This window comes from Cervus canadensis, chromosome 4, assembly GCF_019320065.1.
Source record: "Cervus canadensis isolate Bull #8, Minnesota chromosome 4, ASM1932006v1, whole genome shotgun sequence".
Taxonomy (NCBI): domain Eukaryota; kingdom Metazoa; phylum Chordata; class Mammalia; order Artiodactyla; family Cervidae; genus Cervus; species Cervus canadensis.
Window position 1 is genome coordinate 80,191,392 of NC_057389.1, and position 24,298 is coordinate 80,215,689.

At 40.1% G+C, this 24,298-nt stretch overlaps 2 protein-coding genes and 1 pseudogene across 2 annotated transcripts; all 3 read left to right on the forward strand.

Moving 5' to 3' along the window:
- Positions 1–579: 579 nt before the first annotated feature.
- PHAX (phosphorylated adaptor for RNA export) lies at positions 580–10,274 on the forward strand. Its single transcript, XM_043465940.1, has 5 exons — positions 580–1,043; positions 2,709–3,322; positions 5,213–5,333; positions 6,697–6,780; positions 9,024–10,274. Exons 1-5 carry the CDS (start codon positions 789–791, stop codon positions 9,291–9,293), a joined length of 1,344 nt encoding a protein of 447 aa, XP_043321875.1. The 5' UTR covers positions 580–788; the 3' UTR covers positions 9,294–10,274.
- A 472-nt stretch (positions 10,275–10,746) lies between these two features.
- TEX43 (testis expressed 43) lies at positions 10,747–15,417 on the forward strand. Its single transcript, XM_043465941.1, has 3 exons — positions 10,747–11,618; positions 12,170–12,278; positions 15,183–15,417. The coding sequence occupies exons 1-3, from the start codon at positions 11,533–11,535 to the stop codon at positions 15,390–15,392; spliced, it is 405 nt and encodes a 134-aa protein (XP_043321876.1). The 5' UTR covers positions 10,747–11,532; the 3' UTR covers positions 15,393–15,417.
- Positions 15,418–17,805: 2,388 nt separating this feature from the next.
- On the forward strand, positions 17,806–18,233 carry LOC122440900 (annotated as a pseudogene).
- Positions 18,234–24,298: the final 6,065 nt, after the last annotated feature.

Below are 24,298 nucleotides of genomic sequence, written 5' to 3' on the forward strand. Positions count from 1 at the left end.
GTCCTGGATAAACAGTTATATTGTTTCTTTTTGAAAGGAGATTACAAAATAGTAAAAGATACAAATAATAAGATCCCCTTTATACCCCCCAAAATTCAATTAATATTTCTTCACCATGTTTACATACAAGAAATCACTGGTCTGGGCACAGGTAGAAAAAAGTGAATAAAACAGGCACTTTGGTGGGGAAATTCAGACCAAAAAATAAAACAAATAGGCATATGACTATTGAAGCCATGAAGGAAAAAAAAAGGGTGACAGGAAAGACAGGACCTTGTTTTAGTGAGAGTGCTTGAAGAAGACCTCTGCGGGAAGGGCGCGTTTAATCAGAATTCTGAATCATGTGAGAGCATAACCTCTGGAAGAATGGGGTGTCGGGGTACTGGAGGGTCTGTAGGCCGAGGGAACAGTAACTGCAGCGCCCTTGGGCCGGGAAAGGGCCCAGGATGCCTGAGGAATAACGTGAGAGGCGCCAGCGTGGCTGGGGAGCAGGAGAGGGACCCCAGCCTGAGGCACACAGCTGCAGCTCTGTCGGCTGTGCTGAGGTCTGAGCCGGGCGGCGACCTCACATTCCGTCTGGAAGGCTCCCCAGGAAGCTACTTGCAGAATGGAGCACAGAGGAGCAAGAATGGAAGCCGAAAGGCCCGCCTGCAGCATCCAGGCGAAGACTGTGAGACTGAGGGAGGAATCCCTCACGGCTGCCATGCGTGCACATCTTTAGGTTTGAAGAGAGCAGGTCAGAAGAAAAGGCGCCAGGGTGTAGAGGCAGCACACGTGAGCAGTTAGCAATGATGATGCAACATCTGCGAGTCTCGCCTCAGGCGTCCGGGCCAGGCCCCAGCGGCTGCCGGGGCGAGAGCGGCCCCCTCGCGGGGGCGCCCGAGCACCCACCGCCCGCCGCCCCGCCGGAAGTGCTCTCCCGGCCCGCCGCGCCGCGCCGGGGGAAGATGGCGCAGGAGGCCGGCGACATGGAAGATGGGCAGCTTTCCGACTCGGATTCCGACATGACGGTGGCACCCAGCGACAGGCCGCTGCCGGTGCCGGTGAGTGCGGCGGGCAGGCGGGTGACTCGGGGCCGGGAGCTAGGGGCCCAGGCGTCCTCCCGGCGGGCGCGCGGAGCCCGGCGGGCGGCGGGGAGACAGCGGGCCCTACGAACCTGGCCTGGCATCTAGCTGCGAGGCGGGGTGCGCGAGGCGTGCGGCTTCCCAGAGGCGGGCGTGCGGTCGTCTCTTTCCCGCCTCCCGTGCTCCTCTTCTTGTTTTCTAAACCTACAGAATTACCCCCTTCGCCGTCGCTAGGTTCTCCCCGAAGGGCAGATTTTCCCGAACAGGTAGAACGTGGGATCGTCGGCCCACCAACAGGCTGTGGCGCTCATTTGCGCCCGAAGAGAAAGGGAGTGAGGACCGGGAATGAAGTTCATCTCTTGCTCAGGGAACTGTTCTTCCATATTCCCATGGAACCTAGCTTCGTCGTGCCGTAATGTGCCGCTGGGTTTTATGTCAGCTTCCCAGGTTTCTAAGTAGGCGTTTGTCTTGGCCGCCCTACCAAGTAGCAAGCTGTTTTGAGAAGGCTTTAGTGCCACGGTTCCCGCGTTCAAATTTCAGAGCCGCCACTGTGTGATCGGTGACAGGGTATTTAGCCTGGTGCCCCATCTTTAGAGTGGGAATAATAGTACCACAGTGATGGGGTGGCTGTAAGGATTCGGTGGAGCCTAAATGATGGCTGACAAGTGTGTTAGTGCCGTTACTGTTTCCAGATACGAAGCCTTAACCTTCTGTCTTTAAAATACCCCTCCCCCATTCCTAGCACGGACTAGGAACTCAACAGATAGTTTGATGTTTAGTTGAAAAAGCAAAGGTGATTCCTTTTGCATGTAGAAGCATCTTGGGAAATCGGTACCAAGATATTTTGTTTTTCAATCTTTTTCAGTTTTGCATAGATTGACTCTTGACTTAGTAAACTTAATGCCATGGACTCTGCGGTTTTACAAGTAATTTGTCAGTGATGCCTACACATAGGATTTTACTCTCTAGTCTAAAAGGAACATAGTCCCAAAACCTTATAAAGGCAGTTGATACATCCAAATGCAGGACAGGAGCCTTTGTAAAAGAGGAAAAGAAGTTCTAACTGCTGTAACAATTGTTGAACATGTCATTTTCAAACGTTCTGACAACTGAAAAGATTGAAAATCTTCTGAAGGTGAGAATTAAGAGCCTTGGTAATTTTTTGGAAAGCTGTTTTAGCACTAAGTGCTGCATTAGCTATATAGAAATAAGAATTTGTGGCTTTTAAAATGGAAATTCCAGGGAGTTCCCTGGTGGTCTAGTGGTTAGTATTGGCCACGTTTCCTGTGGGGGACCCAGATTCAATTCCTGGTTAGGGAATAATCTTCGGAAGATCTCTGAAACCAATTCAGTCCCTTAAATGGATTTTTCTCTTTTTTTGGTTGGGGGGGGCTGCTTGCAGGATCCCCGAGTGACTCAGGCTAACACTCTCAGGGATCCTACAAGTGGTCAAAAAAAAAAAAAAAGGAAGTTCTATGTAAACCTTTTGAAATTCAGGCACTGAATTGGTTTCAGAGATCTTCAAAGATCACTGCTGCTTTAAAATGGTTCCGCTGAATCCCTAAATAATTTTTTTTAGATAGCAGAGGGTGTGTGGGGGTAATGTCTTTGGTGAAATTGACTGTCATTTTCCTTCACTTGCAGAAAGCTCTAGGTGGGGACTGTGCAGTGCGGCCCTTCCAGAGTACTGCAACAGTGTGTGCCCCGGAATCACATTATCGGACTGTGAAAAGTGTGGATTCAAGTGAAGAGAGTTTTTCAGATTCAGATGACGATAGCTCTCTCTGGAAACGCAAGCGACAGAAATGTTTTAACACCCCTCCCAAACCAGAGCCTTTTCAGTTTGACCAGAGCAGCCAGAAACCACCGATAGCTGGAAGGAAGAAGGTTAACAACATCTGGGGTGCTGTGCTGCAAGAACAGAACCAAGATGCAGTGGCCACTGAACTTGGTATCTTGGGAATGGAGGGCACCATTGATAGAAGCCGACAATCTGAGACCTACAATTATTTACTTGCTAAGAAACTTAAAAGAGAATCTCAAGAACATACAAAAGAATTAGACAAAGAGCTAGAAGAATATATGCATGGTGGCAAAAAAATGGGACCAAAGGAGGAGGAAAATGGGCAAGGCCATCTCAAAAGGAAACGACCTGTCAAAGACAGAGTGGGAGACAGACTAGAAATGAACTATAAAGGCCGATACGAGATCACAGAGGACGATTCTCAAGAGAAGGTGGCTGATGAAATTTCTTTCAGGTGAGCATTTAAATATTTCTAGAAGTGAACACTTGACCAGTTGTCTTCTATTTATAAGAAATACCATAGATTCCAAATACATTGATGGTGGTGTTCCTTTTTGAGATTTTTAAATCCAAAGCAAGAACTGGGCTTATGTGGTTATATGAATATGAATATAGTTGGCTATTCTTAAATTTGGGCAGACCTGATAGAATAATTTTGTAGATTTTTCCGAACTTTTGAGCAACTCTTTCTATTGAGGGCTGTAGAACTCCTCGGATAAAAACAGATCCTTTTAAATCAAATCATGTGGGTTTCTTGGAGTGTTTTCAAGCATTTGTGGCTTGTTTTTACAACTTTATTGAGGCTTATTATACATGTAATAAAATTTGTCCTCTTTAAATGTTGACTTTTTTTTGTGTAAATTTATCGGTTGAACAATCATAAAGCACTTCTAAAACATTTCCATCACCCAATAAGATCCCTCATGCCATATGCCCATTTAGAGTTAGTTCCTATTCCCATTCCCAGGTAACTGCTAATCATTCTATTGCTGTCAATTTGCATTTTTTGGAAATTTCATGTTAATAGAATGACAATATGTAGTCTCTTGTGCCTGGCTATTTTCCCTCAGTGCAGTGTTTTTGAAATTCATCTATGTCATAGCAGTCAATCAACAGCTTACATATTTACACACACACACTTGTATTGGCTATTACACTTTTTGGCAATTATGAATAATTCTGTTATGAACTTCCATGTACACATCTTTGGACACATTTTCATTTATTTCAGATAGATAGGAGTAGAGTTGTTTGATGTATGGTAAATCTACATTTCATTTTTTTTTTTCATTTCATGTATTTTTAACATGAAATATCTAAAGTTGAAATTTTGTTTACATTTTATTAGCTCTAAGTCATTAGTGAACAGTGTCACAAGTTTGAAAACATGTTTGGTTCAAAGGTAATATAACTAGTAGGAGAACAAGTATTTCCTTTCCAGGCAAGCCTGTCAATAGCAGTACTGGATTTTTTAAGTACTGAGGTGGTTTGGAATTTGAATGCTGGAAAGAAACCTAGAGAAAGAAACCAATACTGTCACTTTACAAATAGGAAATTGAGGCCTAGTAGTTGTGTGGTTTGCTCACAGTCACTAATGTGTCAGACCTGGACCTGAAGTCTAGTCCCTTTATTCCTAGTCTAGTTCTCTTTCCACAATAGAGAAAAAGCCAAAGAAGCCAGAGCTTGCTAGGGAACTGATAAGACTTCTGTAATATTAATCTTCCTTCATCTCTGCAGAGAATGGTCTCTCATTTTAGGTGTGCTATACTTACTTCGGCTTCCTGTGTTTTTACCTGTCAGTGGTAAAAATAATTATATCTGCTTTGTAAGACTGTTGAGAGAATTAACTGAAATATAGTGCATATATAGTTCTTAGGATTGTGCTTATCTCATAATAAGCCTTTGGTAAATATTAGCCATATTGTCTGTTCTGAGACAGGGAGCCCATGAGGGAAAAGTCCAATCCATTTTAAAGCTCCTGGACATCTCGAGTTAGGAGAGCTAAACTTTAGAAAACGTGGTATATGTTTGCTTTTAGACTTGCATTCGTCATGTTGTGTGTGCGTATTTTTTTGAAATTTGCTGTAATCCCATAAGACAAAGTGAAGAGGCCAGTACGTAACTTGAGATGGAATCTTAACATTACTGTCTGCTTGGGTGCCCCAAGATAAGAATGTGTCCATGTCACTGATTCCAAGGTTAAATACTAAAGATTTCAGAAAGCAAATGTTACTAGAAGGGGATGTTAATTCTATCTGGGAACTAAATTGGAGACTAAGGTAGATTTCCTCAACTTTATGCAACAAATAAAGAGGTTGATATTACTTCATTTGTTCCTTATCAGGTTGCAGGAACCAAAGAAAGATTTGATAGCCCGAGTAGTGAGAATAATTGGGAACAAAAAGGCAATTGAACTTCTGATGGAAACTGCTGAAGTTGAACAAAACGGTGGTCTTTTTATAATGGTAAGACTAATAAAATGCCCTTGTCTCTGATTGTTGGTTCTCTTATTTATGGATTATAACCAGTGTGTTTCAGACTTTTAAAAACCTTCATTAATAATGAAAATTGAATTTAAATATTCAGTATGATCAGTTTTTACAATTAGTACTTTTCTTATTAAAAATGTATCTAAATTGTAGCTTGTTAGTGTGTAGTCAACAACAAATCCCTCACAGGCTTCATTAAGGGTAGGGGCTGAAATTTTAAGAAAAAAGTCAAAAAAAAAAAGAAAAAAGTCAGGGCAAAGGACCTGGAAGCTCAAACTTAGTGAGCATGGGTTTTGGAGTTAGGGGTTTCTTGTTTTGAATTTTGGATGTGCAGCATACTAGATGTGACATTTAGCTAAATTATTTGACTTTGGAGACCTCAGTCTCAGCTATAAAATGGGATTAATCCTCTAATGTAAGGATTAAATAAGATAATGCATATATAGTGCTTATCACAGTGCCCAGAACTCAGTTAGTAGTGGTGAGGAAAATTTTTGTTCTTTTTTATTTTGTTTTGTTATTTTTTGTTCATTTAATTCATACATTCTTGAAAACTGGTTCTTGGGGGGACAAAAAAAAAAATCTTGTTATGTATAAAGCACAGATAAAGTGTATCTATGAGTATTAAAATTTCATGGGTGGTAGGGGTGAATAGGAAACAAAATGTCTAAAGAGGTTTCTGGGATTGAGGAAGGGGAAAAAAAAAGGTTAAAAAGCACTTTACTGTCCCAAAATGACTGATAGAGCAATTCTCTTGCTGGGGCCAGATCACAAGCAGTAGCAGTTTATGCTGTAGAATGAGTGGTCTTGCAGATCTCATTTAATTGCGCCTTCACCACAGGATGAGGATGAAGGTCGAATGGTTTCCTTCTTATTTGTTCCTCGTGAATTTGAGTAATAACATTACAAGAGACCCCATCAATATTATGCTGTGGAAATGGAGAGAAAAGTAACCATTAGAAGTGATAGCACTGGGTGAGGAAACAGCCTGTGGACATAGATTATAGAAGTTAACAACAAACTATGATGATCATGAGTGTAGTGGTACCCCCTGCCTGTATCATAGTTTAACGCACTGTTTTAGATACAGGAAGCTTGTGTTGTTATGGGGGTGGGAAGGAAGCGGTCTAAAGAATAAATGTAGTATCTTCCAAGTATGCTAGAAAGTGATACCTGCTATGAGAAAAGAAATAGAGCAAATGGGAAGTCTGGAGAGGCGAGAAGGACATTGCAGTTTAACGGAGTGGCATAGTAAATCTTCATGGAATGTCTCTGAAAGTTGCTCTGACCATTCATGGTAAGAGTCTACAGAGGATGCTTTTTCTGTTCCTTTTTGTAGAATGGCAGTAGAAGAAGAACCCCAGGTGGAGTTTTCCTGAATCTCCTGAAAAACACTCCTAGTATCAGTGAGGAGCAAATTAAGGTAAAAATGACAATGTCTTTGACTTTTAAGATCAATCATAATTTGACTGCCACTCAGCCTCTAGCTTAATTTTCTATTGATCTCTATTACCTGCTCTGCCTTACCTTGACTGATTTTTTAGTTGCTCTTTTCAAGTAAAACTTGAACCTCTTATAAAGCTCTGCCTCCTCTTTTTCTCCCCTTTCAGAGCCAAGGTCATGATTCCTTTTATGGCAATTTTTCCTGGTGTCTTAGCATGTAATTATTTTTTTCTACTCTCCTATAACTTGGCTTTCAGAATCTTAAGCCTTCCCTGGTGGCTTAGACAGTAAAGAATTTGCCCTGCAATGAGGGAGACTTGTGTTTGATCCTTGGGTCGGGAAGATCCCCTGGAGATGGGAATGGCAGTATTCTTGCCTGGACGATCCCATGGACAGAGGAGCCTGGCGGGCTATAGTCCATGCGGTCACAAAAGAGTCAGACATGACTGAGCAACTAACACACACATAACTTGGCTTTCGGGATCTTAGTTCCCTGATGAGGGATCAAACCTAGGCCTTCTGCACTGGAAGCATGGAGTCTTAATCACTGGACCACCAGGGAATTCCCGATATAACTTTTTATTAATGAAAAAATGTCACTCTTTTGAAAGATATAGTATGATGTGATGAAAAGGATTCTCTAAGATTCAAAGTCTAGGTTTTAATCTTAATTTTGCCATTTAGCAATTGTAGACTCTGAGAAGATTGCTTACTGTCTCCCCCAGCCTTAATTTTTTCATCTATAAAGTGAGGACTTTAATATGTGCCCTGCCTGTTTAATATTACTATAAAAGAGTTAAATAAAATGATGTCTAAAAAAGCTTTTTCTTGGTAACTAAATCTGGACAAGCAATTTCCAGAAGCAGGAGAGAAGAAAGGAACATTTATTCACCATGAGCCTCGCACTAAGGCCAATATTTACAGGACTTAACTCTTGACAGCCTGTCATTGGGTGTCACCCTGCTCTGCAGATGAAAGCAAGAAAAGGATAGGTCTGAGATCACCCAGGACTCTGCCTTCAGAGCCATGTTGTTTTCACTGAATCACCTGTCTTTGAAATTCAGTTCTTCTAACTCATTGTGAAGGGAATTTACCGTTTGTAGATTTTTATCTTAAACTGTCAGAAACATTGCATTATGATAAACAGTGGAAACATTTTTAATAGTATCCAATAATAGGGGAATGTTGACTTATAAGGACATTCTTAAAACAGCTATTGTGTAGCCTCTATTTTTATGAAGCAATTCCAAGAAAATTAGAAAATAAAATAATAACTTAGAGGCAGAGTACAGATTTTTAAAGAAAAAGAGTCATGGGACAATAGATTGGTAGTTAAAACACCAAAATGTTACCAGTGCTTTGGTCTATTGTGAGGGGTTAGAAATGTTTTGGCTTTAAGATTTTTTTGTTTTCTGTTTTTTCCAAAATTTCTGTTGTATATGGATTGACTACCTTTGTTACTAGAAGGAAAAATCAGAAGGTTGATATAATTTTATTGCAGGTAATTTCATATTTCATCCAAATAATGGTGTTACAGTTTTTCTTTTAGTCACTCTATTGTTAACAATCACAGTCTGTAGAATTTGGAAGCCAGAACTGAACTGAGTGGGCTTGTTTTCAACTTTTTCTCACTTGATTTTATTTTAGTATGTGGCCTTATAATTTTTCTTCTAGCGAATACAAAGTTTGTGAAGATAAAAAGAGTAAGAATAGTTAGAGGTTAATTTGCTATATTTTTTTAAAGTCCAGCTATAACGATCTCCCTCTGAAAGTAGTATGCACTAGGTTCTTAACTTATGGGTGGGAGAAGAAAAATTTCTCTCAGGTTATCTATTGTCTTCATTTGTTGTAACACATTAACAATATGATAAAAAGACATTTCTTTAGGCCATTCCCTGGTTTGTTTTATTTAAATATATAACCCATGGGAATGACATTTCCTCATTAATAAAGTTTGCTGTATTTGGAGGGAAAGGGGGAACTTCATAATTTAATTTAGTATTGCCAGGCATTGTACTAGTTAGAATTGTTTTTATCAAGATGTTTGGATGTGTTTTCATATAAAATGGAACTACTGCTACTATGCTCCACTTACAGGTAAGTAGACGCCTGAAAAAATTGTGAATTTTCACACTGTTGTGAAGGCAACATAATAGGGTTTAAGGATATGGTAGTTTTAATAAATAGTAGTTCTTGTTTACTAAAGTTGTTCCTTTATTGTAGGACATTTTCTACTTTGAAAATCAAAAGGAATATGAAAATAAAAAAGCTGCTAGAAAGAGAAGAATGCAAGTGATGGGGAAAAAGATGAAACAAGCCATTAAAAACCTAAATTTTCAAGAAGATGATGATACATCACGAGAGACTTTTGCAAGTGACACTAATGAGGCCCTGGCCTCTCTTGATGAATCACAGGAAGGACATGGAGAAACAAAGTTGGATGCAGAGGAAGCCATTGAGGTTGATCATTCTAACGATTTGGACATGTTTTAGTACATTTTGAGGAATAAACCTTTCTAAGATAACATTGTAATAAACCATTTCTACTGAGATTATTTTACTTTGCACTGATAAACACAAAAATCTGGAGAGAATTGTTACTTTGTTTTAAATAAAATTGAATATGTGGGAGATGAATGTGATAACATTTAAAACTTTCTCATGTCTGACAAAATATTTAAAAGTATATAGTGGAAGATTTAATTTCTTAATCTGTTGCATGTGCTAATTATTACTAGTTGATCATCAATTTTGTCCAGGTCATTTTAACGTGCTGTTTAAAAGTTTTTCTGATTTATCTTTACAATGAACTATGATTGGTTTCAAAACATTCCATTAAAAGATCCTATTAAGACATAAATTGTTAAACTATTACAAATGCATTCAGATTTAGTTTTTCTATGTTTTAAGAACTCTTAGGCTTTTAATGATAGAAACTAAAAATAGGTTTATACTAGTGGCTCTTCCCACTTATGTGTTTGTTCTGAAGTAAATAAACATCAGACTCTTTTCAAAGAAGTATCGGTTCATAACTTTAACTTTGTTTTTGACTTATTAGTTACTTTGGTCATATATTTAAATACTAAATATAATCCATATGTGCATAATTGCAATGACATTTAAAAAATTCCCAGTGGTGGCCTGCCTAAGACAGTTTTACCTTATGTTAAGGAAGTTACATATTAAAAATGTTTCTTCTGCATGATGTTTAAAATTATTCATTTTTATTTAAGAAAATAAAGGTAGTTTACTTAAGGTGTCCCAAGAGTTGACTACAGTTTACAGAGTAAGCAAAAATATGTAGGAAGCAGTTTTTATCTATTCTTTGCAATAATGTACTTGAAGTCTTTCAGTAATTTTTGAAACACGTAATCATTGAAGTTGGATCTAAGCAGGGAAGGAAGAGGAAAATGGTTATTGGTTACATTTTATTCGTAAAGAATGCAGAAATAAAATTAGAATTCTGGAAGTCAATGAGTTTCAAGTGATTTTTTTTTATAATCTCAAATTTTCTTTCATAAAATTGCCATAACCAAGGAAAGAAGCATTTTAAAAAGGTAAGTATTTAAATATTGTCCCTAAAGTTTTTTTAACCTTTTATTTATTGAAGAATTTTTTTCTAATTGAAGTATAATTGACTTACAGTATTACATTAGTTTCGGCGTATAGCATAGTGGTTCAGTATTTTTATATATTGTAAAATGATCACCACAGTTCCTGGGATTGCTTTATGTGAGGTGATTTTAAAGGTTTGGTATATTAGGTAAGATAACACTCAGAAATCTAAATGTCGTGTATCCTTGTAAATATTGCTGATTTTTCTAGTGTAAGTTACAGTTTTTGAAGGATATTAATGTCTCAGGCTACTTCATCTTTAGTGGATTGCTCATTTCTCCCCCACCCACTTCCTAGCTTGTTTTCATTATTTTCTTAACATTTGCAAACTACACAGATTTCTGGATTGTATTACATCCGAAGGTGTATAGAAACCAGTGTTTCGGTTTTTAAGGTTTAAGGTTTTGTTTATTAACATTACTCTTCTCTAAACCTTTCTAATTATCCAGATCTAGGAATGTCTTTCCAAACTTGCCAGAAATGTATTCCCTTAATACTGTCATCGTACCAGCATACATTACAGTCATTCTTCCTGCTCAGCCTAACATTCTTCTACTTGCTGGCTAGTAGGATTAACAGTAATGCCCTCTGTGTCTCTGGCTTAGTAATTTAGGTGCTCATCCTCACTCATAACCTTTATTAGAATGAGGTTTTTTAACCTAAAATACTCTGATTCACTTCAAAACCTAGGAGATAAAATGGGTTGGATTGGCTTGGGTTAAGGCAACTTTGATTTACACTCACAGGTGTCTAAATAATGGCGAAACAGGAATGGGACATATCAGCTATGTGCAGTCTATAAAGAGGAAAATATGAAGTGATTGTGAATAATAATTACTTAGTCCACTATATTTCCTAGTATCTTTGTCAAAGTTGTAGTATGTCTGCAAACATGCTTATTTTTTAAGTGCTCATGATAAGAATGATGGTGTACTCAAGGAGTATTTAAAAAACACTGGAAATGGCTCTAAGTCCCACATTCTTATTTAACTGCTGAAGCAATTACTACAGGTTGCTATGAAGTTAGCAAAACATTGTTACATCTGAGGCAGCACTGGCATCATAATTAGTAGACTAGTGAAGTTCTAGATGAGAATTCCTGTCACTACGGGCAGAGATGGCTTCAGGCAAAGACACTTGTCCAATCTTACCTAAACTCCCCAACAACTGTTGTGATGAGAATTCAGATAAGCCTGCTAATAAGTGAGGACTTAAGGGTTTGGGGTTTTCCGGGGGTTTTGTTTGTTTTCAGTCTGGGAGTTAACATTCATGGGGACACCAATTCTGTGCTTCCCCTTGGTATCTATATAGAAAACTTTATGTTACAGAACAAAACTGTGTGTGCTAGAGAAAGCAAGACTGTCCTGAGTGTAGAGCATGTACTAAATTCAGAAGCTAAGTTACTGATTTTTGTGGCTGGCCAGAGATTCCTTTAGCCAGTGCATAGGCCTGAGCTAAATCATGGTGTGCTGTTTTTCCCCTTAAAATAAGGCCAAAATGAACATGAGTAAATTGTAAAGGACAGCATGCAGTTAGAGTAATGATATCCAGAGTGGACTCTTGGTGACACTTGGGGATTTAATGGGTCGGTTATCTACTGTTAATAGGTGAGTCTCAAAGCAGTGACTGCTCTGTCCTGCAGCTGCAGGGGTCCAAACCTCACAGACACAACTGCTTCCGTTCCCTCAAATGATGCTAAAGCAATTATATTTAGTTCACAAGATACTCTTTCTTCTTGCTTTCTTAATCTTCAGGTGTTGTGAGATTCATTTGCCACGGTTTTCCTTAAAGCAAGGGATGATCCCAAGAAGTTATGTAATGCCTTGGAAACAGAACATGGAATTCAGGAATGTGAATCTGAAGGTATTTTCCTATAAATATTCATAATTAAAAAAAAAAAACTATAGTATGTAATATATCTATGAATAAACATACAACTCTACAAAGTCTGTTTTGAAATTTATTTTTCATTTTTTCAGCTTTATTGAGGAACAATAGACAAATCTGATTGTGTATATTTAAAGTATACAACATGGGCCTTCCCTGGTAGTTTAGTGGTTGAGGCTTGTGCTTCCACTGCAAGAGGCACAGGTTTGATCCCTGGTTGGGGAAGTTCTTCATGCTGTGTGGTGTGGCCGAAAAAAACTATGGAAAATTGTGAATCACTATGTTGTCCAGCAGAAACTTACATAATATTGTACATCAACTGTACCTCAACAACAACAAATTTTGAGGGCAACTTGGGGAAATATTTATAGCATTTACAGCAAAGAGCTAATTTATTAAAAAATATTTAAAAAATAAAAAAATAAAACATTTTAAAATAGGAGCTTCCCTCTAGTGGTTAGGAATCTGCCTGCCTGTGAAGGGGACACAGGTTGGATCACTGATCCAAGATGATTCCACATGCCACAGAGCAACTCAGCCCAGAGCTAGCCAGTACGCTCCTAGAGCCTGTACTCTGCAACAAGAGAAGCCACCACAATAAGTCTACCCACTGCCACTGGAGAAAGTCCACATGAGCAAGGAAGACCCAGTGCTGCCAAAAATAAAATTTTTTTAGTGTAACACAGCCTGATGCTTTGTACATCACTGATTACCAAGATCAAGATAATTAACACATTCATCATCTCTCATAGTTAACTTTTTTCCTTGTAGTAAGAATACTTCAAATCTACTCTCAGCAGCTCTGAAGTATACAGTACCATTTTATTAACTAGAGTCACTGTGTTGAACATTAGACCCTTAGAACTTACTCTTCCAAAACTGAAAGTTTGTATCCTTTGTCTTATTTCTTCCTCTTCCCAGGCCCTGACAACCACCATTCTAACAAAAGTTATTTGGTGCACCTGCCACATAAACTTGCAAACAAAAGTTAAATAGCAATGTCTTACTCAAATAACCCAATTATAAACTTAAAATAGATAAACCAAAAGATATCAGAAATACATGTCTGCATTTTCTCTACATAATGCCAACTCACAGTTAAGTCCATCAGTCGTAGGCACCATTAATAATAAGGCTGTAGTACGGAGTGTGTATTTTTTTTTTTTTTTTTTCGGAGTGTGTATTTTTTTATTGAAGTATAATTTATCTTCAATGTGTTAACTTCTTCTGTACAGCAAAGTGATTCAGTTATGTATGTATATAACTATACACACATTCTTCTTTCTATTCTTTTCCATTAATGGTTTATTACAGGAAATGGAATATATTTCTCTGTGCCATACGGTAGGACCTTGTTGTTTATCCATTCTGTATACAATAGTTTGCATCTGATAATCCCAAATTCCCAATCCAATTCTCCCCAACCTCTTTCCCACCTTGGCAGCCACAAGTCTGTTCTTTAGAGAGTCTATTTTTACAGCTGTACTGCAAACTCAGGTTGAAAACTATGGGAACAGTTTGGCTAGATTTATAGATAAGACTCCTTGTTCACTCAGTTCTCCTATTCAGTAGTCAGCAGTTTCAAAACATTTTCCAAATTCAGATTGACCATTCACTTGTAAAAAGGTAAGTTGTTTCTTTAAAAGAGAATATAATATTTTGTAATAATCAGACAACAAGAAGTTTCAAGTTACGATTCCTAGGAAGAAAGGTGTGTATGTAACTAATTTCCACATTTCTAATCAATAAGCAATTAATGTTGAGTAAGAATATACTTTACCAAAGCAGATGATATTATAGAATATGATTATTATATACTAAACATTTCTATGATTCTTGACCTTACTCTTTAGAGCTATAATTCAGCATAAATTTTTCATTGTTATTTCACTTCTGCAATTTAGTTGACAGTGTTCCTAACAGTTTTAAAATGTAATTAACAACTGGTGTATGGAGCATCTATCTTACAGAGTAAAAGTGAAAACTAAAGGAGAATTATAATGAAGTGAGTGTGCGCTGAGTAAAAGCTAGCTTTGCTTTTCTTCCATTGTACCATTTTTCCTATAGGAGTTGAAATAGCTATTTAACAACATAAAAACAAGAGAACGGCATAGGAGAGAGGGGGCTGCACCCCAAGACCAGGCCAGACTGCTATTCAGCAATATCAGAGAGTCAGAAATACATGTACAATTCAGATAATAACCTCTTACCACAGATAATAAGTAACTGTTATCTATCCAACAGCAGTTGCAGCAGCCTCCGCATCCCCTAAGCTCATTTTACTTTGTGGTGGTGTTTAGTTGCTCAGTGGTGTCCGACTCTTTGTGATCCCATGGACAGTAGCCCGCCAGGCTCCTCTGTGTATGGGATTTCCCAGGCAAGAATACCTGAGTGAGTTGCCATTTCCTTCTCAGGGATCTTCCTGACATAGGGATTGAACCCAAGTCTCCTGCATTAGCAGGCAGATTCTTTACCACTGAGCCACCAGGGAAGCCCTAAAAAGAGCTTTGAAAGTCAGCAAAAGATTTTTCATTCACATATAATGTTTTATTCAACACTTAAAGAATTGTTTAATAATTCCTATTTTATAGTTGAGAAAACTGAGTCCCACAGTGCATAAATGACTTGTACAAGGACACATAAGTGGTGAAGCTAAAGGTCAGTGATCTGACTCCAAGTTTAGAGTCTGCAGTCCACACCACTGGCTCTTCCTGTTGGTTGGAAGACACCAGTTAGCACTGCTTTTTAAAAAAGTGTTATTGCTCTGCCCACTAGAGATTCCTTCCTGACAGTAACAGAAAAACTACTGGGCAACTTCCATCTTAATATAATAAAGTGGTTTTTGGTGTGATATACAGCAGATTTTTTTCTTCCTCTTAGCACGCAGAAGCATGTGGGATCCATGCTGGCCCTTTGGAAGACACTCTGTTTTTGGATCACAGTGAAAGGCTTTGCCATGGGGAAGATCGTAAAGCTGTCTTGAAGAAAGGCCCGCCAGAAATAAAAATTGTAGATATGCCTCTGCATTCACCTCTCTCCAAGTACCAAAGCACTGTGATTTCCCACGGCTTCAGGAGGCGACTGATCTGATCAAAGAATAAAATAATCAAGTAGTTCAGTCTCTCTCTCTTCCATAAATATTTCACCTACAGGTTTAATTTATTCAAAGGCTATAAGGCAACTGCATATTTTTTTACATTATTATATCTTAGAAAGAAAATAATCTCTAAGAACACCTGAGATGAAGTAGAGGAGCAAGGAAAACTGTCTCACTGAAATTAATTTCAGAGTAAGCAGTTAAGAAACAGCAGACTGATCCAGTCCCACCATCTATCTTCATCACATTCCTCTTTCTTTTTCTCCTTCTCATTCCATCCTTATGATTCATCTCTTCAAAAACTCAGGTAAACCAAACTGAGACAGAGTTGGAAGATGTGGGATTATTTTTGCTACTTTTCTGATTTACTTACTTTTACTTCCTTTCTTCCTCCCTCACCAACACACATACCCCTAAGAGACTGGTAACTAACCAATATGGTTATTAGAGGTGTTTGGTAGACAACTGTATGATGCATCATATAATTTTAGCTGAGATATACTTTCCATATTGGTTCAGTGTATCCAAGTATCAATATCCTACAGCAAAGAATTGATTCACATAACTTAAGAAATAAGAATGACTATGTGTAAAAATGATGCACTGCTGTGGAAGACAGTATAGTGGTTTCTCAAACAAGTACACACAGAATTACCTTATGATCCAGCAATTTCAATTCTAGGCATATGCCCCAAAGAATTAAAAGCAGTGATGAACAAATATTTGTACACCAATGTTCACAGCAGCATTATTCATTATAGCCCAAAGGTAGAAACAAATGTCCATCAACATTTGTTGGGGATGAAAAAATTTTCCTCTATTCTTCTAGGTTCTTCTGGTGGGTTTAAGAATTGAATTGACATGAGACAGATTAACAGGAGAAAATCAAACAAACGTTAAATAACATGTATACATGGGAGAGACCCAGGAAAACAGTAACTCACCAAAATGACTGAAACCCTCACTTTATATATCATCTTCAGCTAAAGACAGAAGAGGATTTGAGAATAGTGATTTGGGCTTCAAAGAGGAAGAACGTAACTGACATGGAGATGGAAAAGCCAATGTTCCGTAAATGACTGTTGGGCCATGCAGAAACAGTGGGACATAGATTGGATAGAGACCTTGAGCGTTTCCCCCACCATACCTTGCTCATGTTTTTGCAGACATCTCTGGTGATACAGCTCTGTTCTTGTAATAAGCCTTCTATCTAAATTCCTTTAGGCACTTTAGGGTACCTAGTTCAGGGACAGCCTCATCACCCTACAGTATCAATTATTCTGTTCTACTTAATTTTCTCTAATTTTGTGTGGCCCTGTAAGTTACATCCTAGTAAGTGATTCTCTTTCAGATTATTCCTCATCTAATTTCACTCTCTTAAATGTAAACTCTAACTTGTACCTTTGGCTTCCTTCTTTAAAAATTCCAGGGACTTCCCTGGTGATCCAGTGGCTAAGACTCTGAACCCCTAATGAAGAGGGCCGCCTGGTTCAATCCCTGGTCAGGGAACTAGATCCCACATGCTGCAACTAAGAGCCCACATGCCTCAATAAAAGATGTGGCTCAGCCAAATAAATAGGTAAATAAATGTGTTTTAAAAGAGTCCCCATTCCACTGTGGTTTAATTTAAAACTCTGAATTTCTTCCCAAGAGAGCAGATTATCATGTTGCATCTTGGCCCAGGTGGGTTAATCCCCATGACTGGTAAATCTCTGAGATTTCCAGGGTCAAAAATGCCAAGGGATATATTTTACACATATTGAGAATATAGGTGATCATATTTGACCATTACTAATTAGGAGCTCCAACCAGTCCATCCTAAAGGAGATCAGTCCTGGGTGTTCATTGGAAGGACTGATGCTGAAGCTGAAACTCCAATACTTTGGCCACCTCATGCGAAGAGCTGACTCATTGGAAAAGACCCTGATACTGGGAGGGATTGGGGGCAGGAGGAGAAGGGGACGACAGAGGATGAGATGGCTGGATGGCATCACCGACTCGATGGACATGAGTTTGAGTAAGCTCCAGGAGTTGGTGATGGACAGGGAGGCCTGGCATGCTGCGATTCACGGGAGTCAGATACGACTGAGTGACTGAACTGAACTGAACTGAACTGAATTAGCTTCCAGCAGGCTAACGGGCCGCCAAGAGCAGGTGAACAGGTGTGTCCCACACAGGGGAGTCTGGCAGAGAAGGTGAGCACTGGCTGGAATGGAGCCAGCGCTACACTCCCCGAGTTCTGTGCACCTCAGTGCACAACTGGGGCCCTGGCAATACAGGGACCAGTTCCAACGTCTCTGGCTTTTCATGTGATTTACCACTAGAAGCCTGGCTGTCAGAAAGCGTCTTCCTTCTTTTAAGAATGTGGCCAAAACAGTGGCCACTGCTGAAGCACCAGCAGCCAAAATGAAGTTCAATTCTTTTGTGGCTTCTCATCAAAGCAAGAACCAGAAAAGGCACATCAGTGCACTTCCCCACATTCACAGGAAGATTATGTCTTCCCCTCTTTCCAAAGAGCTGAGACAGAAGAGCATATTCGATCCGTGCTTATCTGAAAGGATGAAAAAGTTCAGATTTTGCGAAGGCCCTGCAAACAGCAGCAAACTGGCAACACATCCCGAGCTTATTGGGAGAAGTATGTCGCCTACCCTGAGTGAAGCAAGAGGAAGCTAATGGCACAACTGTCCACGTGGGCATTCAGCCCGGCACGGTGCTTGTCACTAGACAAAAAACGGACAAAGACTGAAAATGATCCAAAATCTCGCCAAGTAGGAAAGGCAAGGGGCAGACACAAGGAAGAAACAATTGAGAAAATGCAAGAATCATCTTATTAGCAACTTTCATTAGAAACTGTTAAAATGGGACTTCCCTGGTGATCCAGTGGTTAGGAATCTGCACCTCCACTGTAGCCGGTGCAGGTTTGATCCCTAGTTGCACGTGCTACACAAAAGCAACAACAAAAAAAAAGGTTAAAATTTTTAAAAAGGAGAATGTGGCAAAATATGTGGGATAGAAGCCTGGATAAAAAAGTCAGGATGTATCAACTTGTGTGGAAAAGAAGAATGCCTATGACCAGAAAACTGTGCTGGAAGCCAGAACATCAAAATGTTTACAATGTTAGTTCTAAAAGGTGGAGTTATGATTCTTATTTATATCCTCGCATCTTTATAACTTATCTGCAGCAAACACTGTTGTATTTTACCTTTGCAGACACTGCTCCCCACATGTGGAAGGCACTCCTTTCTATTCTGCTGTCAGTTTCATATTCAACACAACTGCCAACTCTTCTATGAAACCTCTTTCATAGTCTTTTTTCTCCAATACCAATTCTCTCCACCTTAACCTTTTCCAAGTTGGTTCTCTGCCTAAGCCTTCTGCTTCTTGACCAGAAGAGGTCTCTGCTGTGTTGCTCAAAAAAAAAAAAAAAAAAGTTTTTTTTTTTAAAAAATGTTTTGTTGGTTTGCCCTTCTTTAATAAGGAAAGTCTTTGTCATTACCTGTTATAGATATTGTGATATTATAGAAATCAGAGGTAGAAATTCTTCAATGCTTCTGTAACTAACAAATTTTCAGATAGAGCATTTTATTCACAAAGGGGAGCTTAAACCCTTTGGGTCCACCCCTCAGTGCTTTGCAGTGGAATTACACCTGATATGTAAAAATTTGAAAACTGAAAACGAAAGAAACTAAGGGATAACACATTTAGAAAAACATGTCTTTTTCTAGGGACAAATTAAACACCATCAGTAAAGTGCTTCTTTGTAATTCAAGGAAGGCCTCGGAGGCTAAATTTTTTCTACAGACAAGAGGCAGGCAGAAGACATGTTTCGGGGAGTCTGTTCCAGGAAGGCCCATAGGGTTCTGCTCAGTTACAGGTACAGAGCAAAATCAGCAAAACAAAAAGGCACATGGGGTGAAGTCCAAGGGACAACGAGCACTAATTTCCAAAAACCCTCTTTCGGTGAAGTAACACAAGATACATTTAATTACCCCTAGCAATGAGCTGTGACAACTCTGTTCTTTCTTTGATCAGGAAAATTAACTTGTGCATTCTTTGGTCTTTTCTGGGGATTTAAGAGAATATCTTGCAAGTACAGCAAGGTTCATTTTCTTCCTGGTATTAGGAGACAAAGGTCATGGGGGGGGGGGGTTCTCAAGCAATCACAGGTGCATTTTATCCTAAGTGATGACTAGATGATCGGGCCTCAGCTGGTGCTACCCTCCAGAGGAGAGTTAAGGTTTAGTGTCAGAGAAATCAGAGCAGGTTCCAGCAAGATGCTGGCTTTGAGCAATGGGTCAGATGCAAGCCAGTGAGAGCTAAAAAGGCCTTTCCACACATGGGAAAAGCATAAACAGAGGCAATGAGGAAAAATCACTATGTTTACAGAATATGTGAGGATATCCTGGGCAGAGAAAAGTTCCCTGCTGGGAAATAAAAGAAGGTAATCTTAGGAAAAAGGATCCAGCTTATAGAGGATTTTAAATTCCAAACCAGTGGTTGAAATAGATTACTATTAATGATCATGACAGAGTTTGAGAAAAACTAATCTGGCAATAGGTCAAAGGATGGATTGAAGATTAAGAGATAAACTGGTTTGAACCTAAATCCAGGTAAGAAGTCCCAATTAGGATCAAAGCTATGCAGATGGGGAATAGGGACCTCCATCGAGATGGTTTATATCAGAGTGAATGAAGTACACAAACCAGGCTTGAGCACGTGGTCAACCTATCCTGGAAATAAGTTTAGCTGCACGTGGTAAATTACCTTTATCAATCAGGTCAGTAAGGCACTATTAGAACCTTTTTTTTCCCCATGCACAGCTTGTGGGATAATACCTCAACCAGGGATCAAATCCCAGCCCTTGGGAGTGAAAGGACTGAGTCCTAACCACTGGACCACCAGGGAAGGCCCTATTAGAGCCATTTTAACCTCCAAGAAAAGTTATAAAACACTTTTACCAGAAAGACAGATGATAACGCAGAGAGGAAAAAATCAGTGTGTGGTGTAGGAGTACCAGGAGGTGCAGTTTTGTTTTGTTTTGTTTTGTTTTATGATGAAGTATTTTAAGTAAACCATTTAGGGTGACTAATCTGTTTTCCCTTTCAAAGGTAGTTCATTTAAGTATAGCCTGATTAGAAGGAATAAATAAGGCACGCAAGGTCAAGATTGGACCTGCTGTGTTAACTTATAAAAATTCATGAAAGCAATGATATTTAAGAGCTCATACATTCATATCTAAGATCTGATACATTTGAAATGAGCTATGAGCTAATGTGGGGGTGTGTATTTTTAATAAAAGCAGGAATGACATTTCTTTTAAAAAAAAAACTTTTCATTGAAGTATTAGCTGATTTACAATGTGTTAATTTTTGCTGTATAGCAAAGTGATTCAGCTATATATATATATATATATCTCCCCATATATGTACATTCTTTTTCATATTCTTTTCCATTACAGTTTATCACAGAATATTGAATATAGGCCCTTGTGCTATGCAGTAGCACTTTGTTTATCCATTCTCTACACAATAGTTTGCACTGCTAACCCCAAACTCCTAATCCATCCCTCCCCCAGACCCCCTCCACCTCTGGCAACCACAAGTCTGCTCCCTATGTCTGTGACTCTGTTTCGTAAATAAGTTCTTTTGTGTCATTTTCAGATTCCACATATAAGTGATAGCCTATGGTATTTGACTTTCTTTTTCTGACTTTGCTTAGTGCGATAATCTCTAGGTCCATCCATATTGCTGCAAATAGCATTATTTAATTATTTTTTATGGCTGAGTGGTAAGGAATAACATTTCTAATCACACCTCTCAGATTCTCTCAGTACAAAAACAAATAACTTTATTAACATGCCTTAAAGATGTACACGGTCTTGAGGAAGCGCTCGTCAGAATAAAGCCCAGCCGCTGCCTGTGTCCCGCCGCTCTGTCAGCTTCACAAGCTCAGTCTCCATCCTCGCCTCCGTCACCCCATTCCACTGCAATGGCCTTTCTGCACTCCAGACATGCCAAGAGAGTTCTCATCTCAGAACTACCTGCAATGATCTTCCCGGGATTTTCCCGTGGCTGCCTCCTTCTCATCATTCAGCTTTGAACCTGTATCATCTCCTCAGGGAGGGACAGAAGATGCTGTTGGCGGCCCTGCCTATATGCCGCTCCCCAGGGTGTGCATCCGTCCCCCAGGTGCTGTGGGTGTTGCCTGCTCCTGGCTCAGGCCTTTGTCCTTTCTCGTGGAATTGCCCTTGGCTTGCAGGAGCCTCCTCTCCTGGCACTGGTCCAGGAGATAATGGCAGTAACTTACACCTCCCCACCCAGCGGAAGGCTGTGGACAGAGGCTGAATGATGAAAGGATTAGCAGCCTTCACCTCTGATGGCTCAGACGGCAAAGAATTCGCCTGCAATGAAGGAAACCCCAGTTCGATCCCTGGGTTGGGAAGATCCCCTGGATGAAGGGAATGGCAACCCACTCCAGTATTCTTACCTGGAGAATCCCATGGACAGAGGAGCCTGGTGGGCTACAGTCCACAGGGTCGCAAAGAGTTGGACACGACTGAGCGACCAACACAGGACATGACAGCTCTGGGTGGAGTGATTCATGATTTAGGGCTTCCCGTGGGATCAAGCTGAGACCAGACTTCTCCTAAAGCCACATCTTTACTGAACTTAATCCCCTGCTGTCTCCTACTTTTTTTTTTCCACTCCCTAAAAGGTTCCTCCTTAAGATCTTTTAAGTAAGAAGTCCCACCTAGATTCCCATTCACAGAGAAAGTGATTTAAGACCGCTAGTGAGAGGAATGGTCCTAGGAAGCCAACTGGATGTAGGTTTGGCGTTGGAGTACTCATCCACTAGATGGCAATGAGAACCACATCATCGGCAGTGAGTGAACTATTGTTACTGCTTGACTTGCTGGTAGTGTGTGCCATTGCTAAGATTCTCACCTGCAGAGAACTAGGACAAAATATAGGAAGAAGCTGCATTGAATTCTGCAGTGGCTCTGGGTATTTAACATGTATGAGGAAAACAGGGGGAAGCCTGGTACACAGGAATGCTTGCACTGTCTTTGCCACTTCTTAGGAGTCTGTAGCTATTTCAAAATTAAAAGTTGTAAATGAAAATAGCTATTTAATGAGTGATGAGGAAGTTTACTAGGCTTCCCAGATGGCTCAGTGGTAAAGAATCTGCTTGCCAATGCCGGAGACGGGTTTGATGCCTAGGTCAGAAAGATCCCCTAGAAGAGGAAATGTCAACCCATTCTACTATTCTTGCCTGGAAAATCCTTCGGGCAGAGGAGCAGGGTGGGCTACAGTCCACGAGGTTGCAAAGAGTTGGACATGGCTGAGCAACTGAGCTTGCAACATGAGGAAGTCTACCAGTTTAAGTGGGACTTAGAATACAAAAGGGCTCTGTAGTGGATCTAGGTTATGCTATAAGAAACACTGCCTTTTGGACCACATGACCCCAAAAATTCTAGGGTATTTGATGTATCTGTGGTAAATAAAGATGCTGTGTGAAATACTTGAGAATCCTAAATGTGAGAATTGCAGTACAGATCTCTAGGGTTCTTGGGCCAGTCTGTGTTACCGGTAGCAGAGAACTATACACCATTCACAAACAGCGTCGGACACATCATTGCAACCTGGAAGTGACTGTTTATGAGACATCAAATGACTATGAAACAAGAGCTGCCCACCACACACTGGGTTTGGTCAGACCTACCAAATCATAAGATTGGGTACACCAGCAGCGTCCATCATAAGATGGAAACAGTGCATCTGAAACTGGGCTCAAGCAGTTCCCCAAAGCAACAAAGCTGTGCAAACAAGTAGATCAGAACAACCACTACTTTTAACCTGAGGACGGCCTGCAACATCAAAGTTGTCATTTGTTCCAATAATTCTCCTCTCATAAGTACCAGAAATTGCACCAACCAGAATGCTGGAGGACCTGCAACCAAATGGAATGACAGTAACATGAGAAACAATTGGCTCTGAGTGGTACAAAGGGTAGACTGTAGCAGATGCTATTGGTGCCTTCCAGGTGGCTCAGGGCTAAAGAATCCGCCTGCCAATTCACGAAACACAAGAGACGTGGGTTTGATCCCTGGGAGGGGAAGATCCCCTGGAGGAAACGGCAACCCACTCCAACATTCTTGCCTGTGAAATTCCATGGACAGAGGAGCTGGGTGGGCTACAGTCCATGGGGTCGCAAAGAGTTACATAACTAAGCAACTGAGCGTGCATGCAATCCCCTTTACACACTGGAGTACCAGTGTTGGCCGCTAATTACACCTGCACTTTTCCCCAGGAGGTTGCACTTGGCTGATAGGAGCTGCCTAAGTCAAAGATGAAGCCTCCTTCCGCAGAGTACGGAGGCAGCTGTCCAGCCATGGACTACACTTGTCAGCCTTTCTTGCAACTCGATAGGGACAGGTGAATAGTTCTCACTGAGAACTATTGAGATGTATTCTCTCAAGACCAAGATTAAGAACCTTTCTCCATTTGTTTTTGCCCTATGCTCCTCCTGCATGTAAGGGGTGAAAACCCTGGGAAGAGGAGGCCACAGATGAAAGGAGGCTGGGCTCCTGAGTCACCATGTGGAAGCTGCCGCCTGTCAGGAACACGGGTATTGTTAAATGGCTGGGGTCACAGCCGCCGCAGCTGCATGACTCTAATATCCTCTCTCTGTGAACTCTAACGGGATTCCCGACATACTGCGAAGTGAGACTGGATGCTTCTGAAAGCTCCTTCTGATACAGATTCTCTGGCACATTTCTTCTGAAATTTATAAACTATTGTACTTGAAGGTTATGTTGTCAAATAGGATCATTTAATTCAGTTCAGTTCAGTTCAGTTCACTCAGTCGTGTCCGACTCCATGATTGGTAGAGCTTAAAA

Bases quoted from the DNA above. Each gene is read 5' to 3' on its own strand.
- PHAX (XM_043465940.1), top strand. From the start codon at position 789: ATGATGATGCAACATCTGCGAGTCTCGCCTCAGGCGTCCGGGCCAGGC. The intron at 5,334-6,696 runs GTAAGACTAATA...TCCTTTTTGTAG, and splicing joins ACGGTGGTCTTTTTATAATG to AATGGCAGTAGAAGAAGAAC. The intron at 6,781-9,023 runs GTAAAAATGACA...CCTTTATTGTAG, and splicing joins TCAGTGAGGAGCAAATTAAG to GACATTTTCTACTTTGAAAA.
- TEX43 (XM_043465941.1), top strand. From the start codon at position 11,533: ATGGCTTCAGGCAAAGACACTTGTCCAATCTTACCTAAACTCCCCAAC. The intron at 11,619-12,169 runs GTGAGGACTTAA...CTTAATCTTCAG, and splicing joins TCAGATAAGCCTGCTAATAA to GTGTTGTGAGATTCATTTGC. The intron at 12,279-15,182 runs GTATTTTCCTAT...TCTTCCTCTTAG, and splicing joins TCAGGAATGTGAATCTGAAG to CACGCAGAAGCATGTGGGAT.